The sequence below is a fragment of the Gracilinanus agilis genome, chromosome 4 (genome assembly GCF_016433145.1).
Source record: "Gracilinanus agilis isolate LMUSP501 chromosome 4, AgileGrace, whole genome shotgun sequence".
NCBI lineage: Eukaryota > Metazoa > Chordata > Mammalia > Didelphimorphia > Didelphidae > Gracilinanus > Gracilinanus agilis.
The window spans coordinates 37,293,287-37,308,913 of record NC_058133.1 but is presented as its reverse complement, the minus strand read 5'-3'; the positions used below and the strand labels follow the sequence as shown (position 1 = coordinate 37,308,913).

General features: G+C 36.5%; 1 protein-coding gene across 1 annotated transcript in view; it reads right to left on the bottom strand.

The window, feature by feature from the left end:
- Positions 1 to 15,627, bottom strand: part of HFM1 (helicase for meiosis 1) — a 165,491-nt gene that overhangs the window by 60,508 nt on the left and 89,356 nt on the right. Inside the window, exons 30-31 of the mRNA XM_044674840.1 lie at positions 1,827 to 1,922; positions 1,489 to 1,604 (exon numbers count right to left, since the gene is read on the bottom strand). Coding sequence (XP_044530775.1) covers positions 1,489 to 1,604; positions 1,827 to 1,922 — 212 coding nt within the window. The remainder of the gene's footprint in view (positions 1 to 1,488; positions 1,605 to 1,826; positions 1,923 to 15,627) is intronic.

Below are 15,627 nucleotides of genomic sequence, written 5' to 3'. Positions count from 1 at the left end.
GAACAATAGTGAAGATCTGGCCCCCAAAATATTGGTGGGCTAGACCATAGGGCTAAAGCTTTTTTTTTTTTTTTTTTTTTTAATAAAAACCTTTACCTTCTTTCTTAGAATGGATACTAAGTATCTGTTCCAAGGCAGAAGAGTGGTAAAAGCTAAGCAATTGGACTTAAGTATCTTGCCCAGTCACCCAGTGAGGATGTGTAGGAGGTCAGAAATGACTCCAGAACCTCTAGTCTCCCAGCCAGGTGCTCTATCCAATGAGCCAGCTAGCTGTCCCACACTGGGCTAAATATGATAAGACTCAATGTAATATAACTAATTTCTATTAAAATATTCAACTTTATATGACTAAGATAGGGAGATATGGTAAAAATCTGGAGGTTTTAGTGGATAAGAAGCTCAATATTAGTCAACCTATATGATATAGTGGCCAACAAAATTAATGTAATCTTAAAATTATGAAGAAAGGTGTTGTGTCCAGGACAGAGAGATGGAAGATAATTTCACTCTAGTATGCCTTTATCAAACAATGAACATCTGCAGTATTGTGCTCCATTCTGGATGCTACATTTTAGAAAAGACATTGATAATGCGGAGATAGTGTAGTAGGCAAACGAGATGATGGAGGGCCTGAAGATCATGCCCTCAGGGCCTGGGCTAAAAGAACTAGATATCCTTATATCAGGTAAGCTAGTCAGCTGAATATACACATATATTTAACTGACGTGCAGAACTGTTATAAGGAAAGAGAGCATATGAGCAGGACCTAGAAAAGGTACAGAGGCAGGAAAGGTTCTGGAATTCTGCAGAAGTGACTGGGTCATTTTCTAACAGACAGTTAAGTTAGAGGCTGAGTCTGAGTCTTGTCTACAGAGCTTGGCTTCTTTCCTGTGGCTTTCCTTCTGCTATATCATCCCATCCTGCCTGTACCTGGTTATCCTGGTTCCTGCTGGCTGAGTGATATATCTACAGAGCTGCTTCTCATCTGTCGGTGAGAGCCTCTCCCTGAGAGGTTCCTGCTTAGCTTCCAACCTAAATACCTCTGTTACCATCCAAGGCGGGATTTGGGTTGGAGGAGTTTATTTACATTAGGGTCTGGGACTTCAGGTAGAGAGGTAAAGGACAGTGTAGCTAAAATCTCTCTGAAGGCTTCCTGTGAGGAAACAATGGTAAATCTGTTGGGGAGGGATAGTTATTGAATAAAAGACAATAAAAGTTATTGTAAAAAAGGGTTATCCAAATTCCCTTTCCTACCTTCCCTTGTTTAATAAACCAAACTATCCCTGTGTTTATTACCGCTGCCTGGACTGTATTTTAGCCTGTCACCTATACCCTGTTGGACTTCACAAACCCTGTGATATCTTCTGATACTGGCCCTGAGTAACCATTCATTGAACCTGCCAATATCCCATTACTACCATCCTGGTATTTAAGTTACCGATTTCATTTGGGGAGCCGTCTAGGAGTCGAATCATTCAGAAAACTAACCTTGAGGCGTTTAACTGGAGGAACAGATGAAATGGCATCCCTATGTCTTAAATCAGTTAAGTAGGAAGAAAATGTTGGCACTTTCACTTCGGACTTTTGTGCAACTCCAATTTTACCTTTGAAAAGAAATTTAGTATTCTTTAGGACACATTTATATATTCTTATAGAATCAAATTTCTCAAAATTTAAGTTATTTTTCTCATATTGTATTCAAAAGAAATAAAATTGTACATAGGGACTATAGTTAGCATAATGTAAATACTATATTTTGATATTTAAAATTATATTACCATTATCAAATTTTAAAGCCTGAAATGATCCCATTCTAAAGAACTCACAGCAATCATGTCCACATGTATCTTTATTTTTACAGTGATGGTGGCAATCTCTATTTCCAGATATTTTGCAAGTGTTCTTTCTGTTGGAGGTGCTTCCTAAGGTATAAATAATAATAATAATAATAAAGATTTCAGTGATAATCAATTTATTATTGCATTTAATTTAAAGTTATTTTAATTTTGTTTTATTTATTAATTAAACAAAATTACTATGAGTATCAGTCTCCCTCAGATGTTACTATATTCCTTACACAGTATTCAAAAACATTCTCAAGAAAGTCACAGTTGGCCTTGGCAATCAATATGAAGGCCAATTTGTAGTGGAGTGTAGGAATGGATTGGAAGAGAAAATAACTGAAGGTATAAAGACCTGTTCTGAGGTTAAAGTAATAATAAAGTCAAGAATCAATGGGGTCCTCAGGGTGGTAACAATGAAAATGGTAAGTGATTATTTTAAAAAATTATTCACATCAAGGACTTTTTAGACTATGTTGATTAACTTATGGTTAGGCTGCCATTAAAAGCAATTGACAGCAATACTTTCTGAAGCACTGCAGTTAACCGAATGGCGACTTAAATACTCTATTGATTTTCAAAAGAAAAATTGGTTATGATATAAATGACTCATAGTGTACTCTTAAATGACTATTCAAAATCTGTTTTAGAGTAAGACTTTCAAGGTTATCTTGGAGCTCTTTGTATTTAAATGATGCTAGTCATGAATAAAACTTAAAATAAAAAAGGTACAATAAATCAGGTTGGAAGATTTGGTTTCCAAAGTGATCATGGGAGGCCATGATTTCTCTTCTTCCCAAGGAGATGGATATTCTAAAAATCATGTAATAAAGAATAATGTCTTAACTTTGTTTTAAAAATTCAGATGATATGATGATGCCTTAAAAACTACAACATGAAGCCACCATTTATAATCCAAACAGTTTGCCGTTATTCCTACCTCATTCTCTGCCAAAGGAATCTCTAGCTCCAACCCTGAGTGCTGATCTGATTAGGGAGAACTCACTAACATCTAGCTTCTTCTACCCTACCTTGCCATCATTCTGTCATGTAACCTAACAATCAGATCTCCATTATCTGCCTTAGTGGCAATTCATTGGTAAGAACTCCTTACAGGTAGCCTATTCCAGTCACTCAATCTTACATTCTTCCCGTCATGCCACAATATGCTTTCTCCCTCTGATTGTGGGAACAGTAATCAAGTCAAAACTACCATTATTTCTGTTGAAGGAGAATAATTCTGGTATCCTCAGGTTTCTTCCATTTACCATCTCTGTGACTTCACCCCTTCCTGGCCACCACTTCTCTATATGTTTTGTCTCTCCCATTAGATTGAAAGGTCTTTGAGGTCAGGGGCCATGTCTCTACTCTTTAATTAAATTTTTTCACAATTACATGTAAAAACAATTTTTAACATTTAAAAAAAAATTTGACATCCAAATTCTATCCCCTTTTCCCTTTCTTCCCCTTTAAATGAGAAGGCAGGCAATTTGATATATAGGTTATACTTGTGCAGTCACGCAAAATATATTTCCATATTAGTCATATTATCAAAAAATACACAAAAAGAAGAAAAAACAAGCTAAAAAGAAAGTAAAAAATAGTATGCTTTGATCTGCATTTAAACTCTATCAGTTATTTTTCTGGAGGTGGATAGCATTTTTCATCATAAAGGAATATGTCACTTTTGTGATTGTATCACAAGCTATTTAGCACAGTGCCTAGAAAAAAGCAGATTTATAGAAAACAGAAAAATAATTGATTTTACATTAATAAATAAATATATTTTCATTCACTTCATCTTCCTGGCCTCTAGTTTTTTAAAAAAAGAAAGGGACTGGATTACATGATCCATAAGTTCTCTTTCAACTCTAATAATTTATGATGCTATGATCATGGTTACCTAGCACTTCAAATATTTGTAACTTCATCAGTATTAATATTTACTTCCTCCTTTGTAACTTAGCAGGTAATTCTTTTTTTTTAAACCCTTACCTTCCATCTTAGAATCAATACTGGGTATTGGTTCTAAGGCAGAAGAGTGGTTAGGGCTAGACAATGGGGGTTAAGTGACTTGCCCAGGGTCGCATAGCTGGGAAGTGTCTAAGTCCAGATTTGAATCCAGGACCTTCCATCTCTGGGCCTGGCTCTCAATTCACTAAGCCACCCAGCTGCCCTTAGCAGGTGATTCTTGAAAGTCATAGTGACTCCAAAACTCATTTCCTTATAGCCATTCAGGTGATAAGCCTCTCTGAATACAGGTGGGCCATTTATCAGACAATGGACATAACATACATAGCTACAGAAATAAATGTTATAAGATCATGTATCTAAACCTGGAAGGGATATAAGGGTCCATTTAATCCAATCCCATCATTTTAAAGCTGACAAAATTGAGGGCCAGGTCATAACAAAAAAGGAAGAATTATAGGCAGGATTTGAACCCAAATCCAAAGTCAAATGCATATGGCTTTTATCACACCTCCTCTTGCACCTGAATATCTTGACGACTGATCATCTAAGCTGGATAAAAATATCTGTTTAATGTGACTTTATTTGATTACCTGAATATAATTTACAACCTGATAAAATCTTAAACTTATAATAAAATTGTCTTTGCTATAGTCAAGGTAGACAGCTAGAGACTGTGTTGCTATGGATATGGGTGCTTTATTCATGTGGAGGAGTATGAAAAAGGGAAAAGGCTACATTTGGAGGCATTAGGCTACTGGAAGAAGTTCTTATATCCTTAAGTGACAGAAGTGGTCATGGGGGTACAAACTTGGCATTTCATGACAGAGAAAGAATTAATAGAAAACTTCCTTTGCTAAAGTCAAGCATGCTATTGATGCTAATAAACTGAGATGTTGATGAGTAAGAAAATGGAGAATGGTCAGAAAAATAGAAGCAAGAAATGCCTGCTTTTTCAATCTGGGGCTTGGGTGTGTGTATATGTGTATGTATACATGCATATACACATATCTCTGTCTGTCCATCTATCTATCTATCTATCTATCTATCTATCTATCTATCTATCTATCTATCTATCTATCTATCTATCTATCTGAAATAGACACCTGTTAAGTACCTACTCTGTGTGGGACACTCTACTAAGTTCTAGGGATGCAAAGAAAGGCAAAAGACAGTCCCTGCTTTCAAGAAGTTCACAATCTAATGGGACAGACAATATACAAATGTTTTTAGTCATTCAGTTATGTCTGACTCTTCCAAGACCCCATATGAAGTTTGGGGGGCAAAGATACTGGAGTGGTTTGCTATATCCTTCACTGTAAGTGTGGAATCTGGGAATGTGATCCTTGATTTACCCCCAATTCCACACTTACATCACCAGTGGATCAGGTAAACAAAGGTTAAGTAACTTGACAAGGGTCACACAGCTAGTGAATGTCTGAGGCCTGATTTGAACTCAGGTCTTCCTAAATCCAGGTCCAGAGCTCTATCACTGAGTCATTTAGCTGCTCCCTTCTACCACCATAGCAAATAATTATGTACACATGAATTAGATACAGGATAAATTGGAAATAACCAGCAGAGTAAAGTCACTAGGATAAGGAGATAAGGAAAAGCTTCCTGTGGAAGGTAGGATTTTGGCTGAGATTTGGCTAAGATTGTAAGGAAGCAAGGAGGGGGAGTACTCAATGCATAGGGAACAGCCAATATATAAAGTTTGGAAGCAGAATGTCTTGGTTAAGGAACAGAAAGAAGACCAAAGTCACAAGCCTGAAGAGTCCAAAGAAGGGTAGTGGAGAATATAAAGTATAAGAGAATGGAAAGGTGTGGGGCAGGGGAAGCTCATAAAGGGCTTTGAATACCAAATAGAAAATTTAATATTTGTTCCTAGAGGTGACAGGCAGCCCATGGAGTTTATTGTATGAGAGACAAGGATTTAGGGGAAGAGGAGGTGACATAATCAGTCCCATGTTTTAGGGAGACCACTCTTTAACAACTGATTGGAAGATGGACTGAAGTGGAGAGTCTTGGAGAAGGCAGACCAACCCTACGGTTAGGCTTTTATAATAGTCCAGAGTCCAGGTGTGAAGTGAAGGGGCCTGCACTAGGGTGTTGACAGTCTCAAGAGGAGAGAAGGAACTAATATACAGGAAATGTTACAAAGGTAGAATGGACAAGACAAGGCAACATACTGAATATGAGGGGTGAGAAAGTGAGAAATTAAAGATGACACCTAGGTTGCAATTCTAGGTGATTGGGAAGATGTTGGCACCTTCGACAAAACTGGGAAATTAGGAAGGAAAGAGGTTTAGGGTGAGATAAAGAAGTCAGTTTTGGTCAAGAGGAGTTTATGATGTCTTACTGGACATGCAGTTCAAGATGCTCAATGGGCAGATGAAAATGCAAGACTTGAGGTCAACAGAGAGGTTAACAGGCTAGATAAGTAGATTTGAGAATGTCAATGTAGAGATAATAATTGAATCAAAGGACTTGATAAGACCACCAAGTGAAATGGTTTAGAGGGAGATGAGAAAAAGGCATAGGACAGAGCCCTGTGGAATACCTATTGCCAGCAGGAGAGATTTGGATAAAGATCCAGCAAAGGAAAGACCAAGAAGGCACAATCAGATCCATAGGAGGAAAATCAGGGGAGAGTAGTGTCATAAAAACTTAGAAGAGAGTATTAAGAAGAGGGTGATTGACAGTATCATAGAAATCAAGGAGGATGGACTGAGAAAAGGCTATTAATTATTTGTTCACAATTAAGAGACTGTTAGCCACCACTGAGGGACCGAGTCTGAATGCAGATCAAAGCATCCCATTTTTCACTTTATTCTTTCATGGTTTTTTTTAAATTTAAGCAATATATATCTTCTTTCACAACATGACAAACATGGAATATGTATTGCATGATAGTACATGTGTAACATATATTGCCTGCCATCTTAGGGAGAGGAGAAGAGTAAAGAGGGAGAGACAGAACATGGGATCACAAAATGTCAGAAAACAATTATTACAAGTTGTACACATGTAATCTGGAAAAAATTTTATAAAAAGAAAGTAAAAAGAGAGACTGTTAGTGAATTTGGAGAGAGTAGTTTCAGTTGAATGATTATGTCAGAAGCCAGACTGTGGGGTTAAGACAAAAGTGAGAAACAAGAAACAGCTATTATAGATGCCTTCTCAAGAAGCGTACTCCCAAAAGGCAGGAAACATATAGGATCATCGTTAGCAGGGAAGGATGGTTCAAAAGACAACTTTTTTTTTAGGATGGGGAAGACACAGACGTGTTTGTAGGCAATAGGCAAACAGCTGGTAATGAGGGAGAGATTGCAAAGATGTAAGAGAGTGAGGACAATAAAGTAGAAAATTTGTTGAAAAAAGCCAGAACAGAATGTAATCACTTGTATGTGAAAAGGATTAGCCTTGGCAGGAAGGGCCACCTCATCCCTGTGAGAGGTGGGAAGGAGGAATAGTGGTGGTAGCTAACTGTGAGGATTGGAAAAAAGGGGGAAGTTCTCTGCCAATGGCTTCAATTTTTTCAGTCAAATATGAGGCAAAGTTCTCAGCTGAGAGGGTGGAAGTAGGAGGAATCATGAGAAATTGAAGGAGAAATGAAGAGGTTTTGAAAAGCCTATATAGTGAATAGGATGGCAAGTTCATTAGGGATATATAAAAGGATCACTGGAGCAGGTAGGTGGCATGGTAGATAGGAGAACAGAGCCTGGTTTTAGGAAGACTTGAGTTCAAATCCAGACTCAGACACTGATTAGCTGTGTGACTCTAGGCAGGTCACTTTAGCCTACTTGCCTCAGTTTTCTCATCTATAAAATGAGCTGGAGAAGGAAATGGCAAAATTCTCCACTGTCTTTGCCAAGAAAACTGCAAATGGGGTCAGAAAGAGTTAGAAACAACCAAACAACAACAAAAGAATTGATTTCCTTGCAGGAGTGAGAGTCTATCTGAGGTTATGCAACACAAATTTGTAGGGGACCTACTAGTCAGCTTGGTTTCATAACATTCTCCTTGATATTATCTATTATAATGACAAAAGTTGGCAGTCTGGAAGGAAGGAAGCAGTAGATTAAAATGCTAATAATTTTGAAGAAAACAAATGTTCATGGATAGTAAACTTGTGACTTCTTAGCTAACAGCTGAAATGTTTATTCAAAGAAATTTAGAGCTACAGGGTACAAAATAAGCTTTAGAAACCTCTTTGAAAGATAAATTAAGACTTAAAATTCCTTTACTTACTTAAATAAAACTGGAAAACTGAATTAAAGATTATTTTTTAAAAGTTACTTGATTAAAATAATTTTTAAGTAAGGTAGTATATGTCATCACAAAATAAATGATTATTGAAATAAAATTTTTGAAGAAAAATTGAGAAAATATTGTGCTTACTAAAATATATAAGCATCACATCATATTAAGTTGATAAAGGAGTGTGACATTTTGAACACTATTTAAATTGTGACCAGGTGGCTCCAGGTCCAATATCTAATTCTTTAGCTCCAAAGGCCTGAACTTCAGTGGTCTGTTTACCCTTGGGTGTGCTCATGCTACTCAAACTCAGTTGAATCTGATCTGAATCAGAAAGCTAATTTATGAATTTACAATTAGAAACAATTTCTCAGCACACAAGATACTTGTGCTGGCCTGTCAGCACATTCTCTTCCCAGTACAGAAACTTACTTGGAAAACCAAATTAAGATCAGAAGGTTGCTTGGTGAATAAAGAGCATAAGAAAAGGAAATTGGAAGTCCTTAAGAAATACTTTCAGCAAATTGTCATAATCCTCAGCTCTAAGGATATAATTGTCAAGCAAATAAAGTGCTCACATAGACCATTTGGAACAACTCTGTTCCTGTCTTCTACCTCAAGGCTTTGCCAGTTCCTCAATAATCAGTGTTTCTGTCAATGTGCACCCTTTCTCAAATGATGAAGATTTCAACAGTCTAACACAATAGCTCCCATGGCTAAAAAATTTGTCCCTCTGTGTGCAACCTTTTGATGATCCAGCATGATTGGCCTTGGTTAATGGTTAGTCCTAGAATGACAGATTTATAATCTGTGATTCAGACCATCCTGGAAGATGCTCAAGTTTGGTTCTTTGTATCTAGTTGTTTTTCATGTTGTCTACTTCTTCAGAACATAAGCTGCTTGAGGAGTTGTCTTTTGCCTTCCTCTATATTCCCAGAGCTTAGCACAGTGCCTGACACAAAGAAAGCTCTTAATAAATGTTGTTGGCTGTTTGCCTGATTGGACTTTCCAGAGTTGCACTCTGTTGAAATCACTCTACAGAATCCATATCGCCTCCTCACATCAGGTGATGAATGCGAAAGCCTGAAAAAATTTTATTTCTTCTTCTTTCATAATCTATGATTACCACTTTTCTGTTTGTATTTCTATCTTTCATAAACTGAAACTTTGTGGTTTTTAAGAATCCTGATTACATATCTAGGAAGTCATCTTAATATCTCTTTAGTCTCCAAATCACATTTTAGGGTGGATCATCATAGAAAAGTATGCTATTGTTAGGTACTACCATTCATAGTATGTAAATTGTTCATCAAAAGAGTTGTCTTTTTCTGACATTTATCCATTTCACTTTCTCCCAAATATCTACATTTATCCTGGGATCTGCCTTAATTAGGGACCTGTAGCACTCTTCCTCCCTACTACCTATGCAAATAAATTCAAATTCAAGGTAATTTTAATTTTATATCAATTTGTTTTGTAAGAGCAAAATATTGTAAGAAGAAACACTATATCCCCAAAGGGAGCCTTGATATAGAACACAGATGATTTTTCCCCATCTTCCATATTTTTTACCTTTTCTATGGGGCTCTTGGAGGGATCTGTCTGTTCTTCTTAAGCATTCATTAACCTGGTCCTGATTCAACCAGGGACATAAGATATGTAAGCCAGTAATTATGGCTTATTTGGGATGGTGAAAAAAGCACTGGACCGAGAATTAGGCAATCTCAGTTCTAATCCAAGATCTACCTCTAATTAGCTTTGTAATTTTAGATAAGACAATCCATTTTTTGGTCTTGGTGTCTTCATCTATAAAGAAAAGGATTAGACCAGACAATCTCTCAGCTTTAATATTTTGCAATCTCTTTGCCCTGAGATGGAAATTAGGGCAAGAAGGAATTACCTCCTCCCATAATATAGAAATGTACAAGACTATGTCATTCTAGACATCAACTTAGTCTGGTGAATGGTGATTCAATGTTGTTATTCTCAGGAGTTAAAAATAATTTGGCTTGGAACCAGGGAATTTATTGCAGATTCTGGGAGCCTCCTGGAAAAATCCAGGAAAACTGACAAACATAGTCAGGAAAGGATAATTTATATTTACCACTTGTTTATGTTGTACACAATATTTTAGTCTTCAGAGTATTTTTTTGCATGAGAAAATAATTCTGTGATACAGTATGCATATTATAATTTCTATTTTGGAGACAGTAAAACTTAGGCTTAGAGAGATTAAAGCTACAAGGTTATTAAGCAGTAGTGTTCATCTAGTCTTACTCCAAGAAAGACCAGGCATGTTTCCACTCTTCTCCTGAGCTATCCAGAGGACTTGGGAAACTATCTATCTATCTATCTATCTATCTATCTATCTATCTATCTATCTATCTATCTATCTATCTATCTTCCTGATTTCACTTGGATTAGTTTGATTACTTATATAATTGATAGAGGTCAATAACTAGAAAATTAAGGTACTCAGATAATATTAACTCAAACTGTAATCTTAGGTATAGTTTAAAGTTAACAGATTTTTTTCAGAGTATCTGGGAACATACATTTCCATAGTTTTGCATAATGTGCATATGAATTTACATTAATTTGCATGTTATATTTTAAAAACCTTAGCTGTAAATATGTAAAATAAAATAAATTGAATTTATTAGTGAACAAGTGTCTTCTGAGCAAATATTCAGAGCCACAAGGAGTAGAGTAGGGCTGAGAGCCAGCTTCCTTAGGCTGTGGGAAAGGATCAAAATAAGAACTTTCCACAAAAAACAAGGACCTCAGGCATCCCTTATATACTTAAGTCTGCAGCCTAATCAGAAATTCAGAACTGTGTATCTGTGCACAAATGACATGACTTCATGTTTTTTCATATTTTAAAAGTCTTTCTCTGTGCAATTCCTTGTTTTTTTTCTGACAGGTTTGAATACTTTATTTTTGTATTCTTATTTAATTAAAGGATAAAAGCACACACCTTCTTAACTTTTTTTTTAAGTCTACCGCATCAGGTACTCCCATGTGGTCTCTCAAACAAGTACTAACCAGGTCTGATTCTTCTTAGTTTCCAAGATCAGACACCTTTTTAGCTTTTTTGTGTTAAAATGCAACATTTTAATAATGGTGTTTATTTAAATAGGAAAAGATCATACTGGTGAAGTCCTTGAATTGACACATTAACATATATGGCACTAACAAGTATGGAGGAAAGTGGCTATGTTGGCTACTATTTAAATGCATATACTTCTTAGAAACACAAGTGATAATCTTGTCTTTATATGGTCTTTAAGCATATAAAATTTACATGCTCAGAATGGCATTTAAAATGTTAATGATTTTATAAATTCCAAATCAATTTTCTTCAAATCTAGCAAAATTCATATTGCTTAAACTTTGTTAAAGACTAATAAGCTTGAAGCTGAAATCTTCAATTATTTTGGGTGTCAGGGAGGAAAAAAAGTTGTTTTTGTTTTGTTTTGTTTTGTTTTTTACAACAGACAGTGGTTATTTCATGATGACATAACTTGTAAATAACAGAAAAGCTTTATAAACTTTATAAAATATGATCATTTGGAGCTATAACCAAACATGATAGTTGTGAATTGAGCCAACCATTTCACTGGCCCATCCAGAATCCCCTCTGTCTGCTACACCTCCACACTAGTTGCTTCTCTTTTCTTCCTCCCTACTGATGACCCTGCCCCAGGACAATTTAATGAATGGTATGTCCCTCCCTGCCTGGAACCTTCCTTGTCCTGATCAAGGCCAGCCTCCTTATTCATTCAGTACTATCCCGCCTCAGCACCCCACAAAAAGCGACCTGACTCTGAGAACTATGAAACTTACTGGAATCATTCCCCAGTGACTAACACATGCACAGCAGCATACCCTGCCTCACCCTCTCCATCCAAGTGATTCTCAACCAAAATGGGCCTTGGGCCCTGCTCTGCACTGCTTCATCCCTTGTCTCCAACCTACCCAATGTCCCCTCAAGGCCTGGCCACCACTCCTACACATGATCACACCTGCTCCACAGGACATAGATGTGCTTTCACTGTAAACCCTTTTCTCTATCTTCTTGCACTCACTGAGACTGGACCACTCTGGATGATCCCCCTGGGCCACCCTTCCTGGCACTCATTCCTCATAACTAGTTGGTCACCATGGCAGAGTGAGGGTACTCCTTTTGTCACTCAGGAATCGCTTATCAGAAGTTCATTCAATTCAACTTTATCATTCAATTAAGATTTTGTGCCTGTTGGGTACAGACCTCCACCTGATTTTTCTTTCCTCAATGAATTCAGTGCCTGGTTCCCAGGCTTTCTCTCCTGACCTCATTCTAGGGGACTACAAAACAATTACCAAGAGGGTCTCAAACACCCTGATTTACACCAGACTCCCTCCATTTACTTTGTGATCCAAGGACACTGGCCTCCTTCATATTCTGCACACAGGACACTCCAACTTCTGACTCTGGCTGTTCCCTCATGTCTGGAATTCTCTCCTTCCTCATCTTCTGGATTTCTTCAAGGGTCAGCTAAAATCTCACCTTCTTCAGGAAACCTTTCTCGATCCTCCTTTATGCATCCTTCCCTCATTCTTCCCGTATTTATCCTGCCTATAGAGTTGTTTGCATGTTATCTCTTCTATTAGATTAGGAGCTTTGTGAGGGCAGAGATCGTCTTTTGCCTCTGGATCCACTTAGCACAGTGACTGGCACATAGCAGGGACTTAAAAATGTTTGTTGATTCAGACATGTTTTTACAAAATTACAAAACTTCTAATAGTTAGGAGCTTCTTGCTCATATTAACTAGAAATTTCTCTTGTAGTTTTCAACTACAACCCTGGTTTTACTCTCTGAGAAAAAAGCAGAAAAAGCTAAAGCCTCTTTGATAACTTGCAGTATACTTCTCAGTATAAATATCCTAAGTAACTACAAATGATCTTGGGATGCGTAGTTTTTGTGCTATCTTCATCTTAGTCAACACCTTCTAGATATGTCCAAAAATGCCAAATGTCATTCTTCAACTTGTTGGTCACACTTCAAGAAATATATTTTTTCATTCTTTTATTAAAAAATCATTAAGTGCCTACTGTGTGCAGAACACTAGACTTGGTCAAAAGGGAAATAAAAATTTTGGATGAAATATTATCAAGTGTTTATGTAAATGCTTTCCCCCCTTGTTATTTAATATATTATTCCATTTTAATTAAGTGCTCTTTGCATTGAATCATTGTGTTATTTGAACAAGTTAAGCATAAACTACATTGGCAAAGAGCTTCTAGCTGTAGAAATGAAAAGGTACTGACCCAGTCAGTATCTCCAACCTGAGAAGGAACAAAGTGCCCTTGTCATGCAGGGATTTAAGGGGCCAAGCTATACCAGGAGTTTTAATTTTCTGAACTTTGCTACCATGCAACAGAAAGCTTTTTTTCTTGTTTATACCTGCTTTATCCTTTGATTTAATTGATTAACTTAATTCAGAGACCAGGTAAGCTTCACTCATATATAAATGAGGAAACTGAGTCCAAGAAAAAGAAGGCTTTCTTTTTACCCCCAAAGGACACATAGAGGCACTCAAGCCTAGAGTTTAGGTCTTTTGGCTCTCATTCAGAACTCTGTATAGTATACTATTAGGGTAGGCCACCCGGCAAAAATCTTTCCTGGGCCAGGAAAAGATAGATAGTTAGATGCTGATGTTGATGATGACGTTGATGTTGATGATACTGATAATATTGTTGTTGATGATGTTGTTGCTGTTGTTGATGATGTTAATGGTGATGATGATGACTGAATTTGGAGTTGGAGGTTTTCCTTCCATTTTAACCTTTATGACCCTTCCTACTATAATTATTAAAATTTTCTTGGAGACTGTCTCCAATCTTTTTCACTCTTTTATTTTGCTGGTCTTTTCCCACCTCCTCCCAAGTACTTCTTTTGTAATATATATTTACCGCCTTTTATCTCTTTTCCAATTTCTCTTAGTATTATCCTCTTTTTTACCCCTAGTTTTTAATATATTTTTGATATATCATCTTATACAGTTTGTCACTGTGCCCTTTAAGTATACTTCTAGCTACCCTGATGACAAAAACAATTTTTAAGTTACCAACATCATCTTTTCTTATAGGAATACAAATCATTTGAACTTATTGGGTCCCTTAAACTTTTTTCCCCTTTCTTAATTACATTTTGGTGATTCTCTTGAGTTCTGTGTATAAATGCTTATTGACTAGTTAAACTAGTCATTCTAGTGACCATAGAACTTCTAGCCTAGTAAGGTGAAAAGTCACAAACATACATTATGCTTATCCATAATATACAATATTATATAAAAAGTGAGGTCTGGAAGGAAAATTGTTAGTGAGTGGGAGAATAAGAGGAAATTTCAAAGAGAAGGTGGCATTTGAGTTAGGTAGATGAGAGACAGGTTGGATAAAGGTAGACAGGATTTCAAATGGGCTAAAAGAGGCAGGGAAGGCCTTCTAGGCATGAGCAAAGGCAACCACATATTCTCTACTAACTGGCAAGGCTAAAAAGACCTATTTCATGAGTCAGTTGACAGAAATGAAGGAGGGAAAGTAGAGAAAGTACCATTCTATCCAAAAGGAGATAGCTATTATAATCACAAAATAACAAATATAAATATTGACACAAAGATGGGAAAAATACAGACATATTATGCTAGGGATGGTGAATAGTCCACTTGGTTGCAGTATGAAGTCCATCGAGGGGAGTAATAAGTAAGGTCTGGAAAATAAGGTGAAGCCTAATGGTGAAGGGCTATGAATGCTAGGAAAAGCAGTGTGAATTTTGGCTACATGGTCACTATCAAGAAGCTATTGAAGGGGTACAGCAAAGTGGTTCAGTAGATAGAGAGCCAAGCCTAAAGATGGATCAAATCTGATCTCATATATTTCCTAGCTACATGATTTGGGCAAGTCACTTGGTCCCCATTGTCTAGCCCTTACCACTCTTCTGCCTTGGAATCAATACTTAGTAGTAATTCTAAGATGGAAGGTAAGAATTAAAAAAAAGAAGTCATGGAAAATGGTTATGTTCTAAAATATTTATAGCAACTCTATGTTGGCAAAGAACTAGAAATTGAGGGGATGCCCATCAATTGGAGAATGGCTAGACAAGTTATACATATGATTGTGATGGAATACAACTATACCATTATAAATAAAAAATAGGTTAATTTTGGAAAAGCATGGAGAGATCTACATAAATTATGAAAAGTGAAAAGAGCAAAACCAAGAGAACATTATATACAGCAATGGAATTATTTCCACTGAATGATTTATGTATGTCCACCTCCAGAGAAAGAACTGATGAATAGAAATAGGTAAGACAGTTTTCATATACATATATATCTTCTTGTTAAATGATGCCTTCTCTAATGGGGGGAGAGAAGAAGGGAAGTTAACTTGGTATTTAAAAGTAACAAACAAATAAATAGAAAAAAGAAGCTATATATAAAAAAAGATGATTGTTTCACACCCAAACACACTAAAGTAGAATAGAAAATACTGTCATCTTCTAAAAAA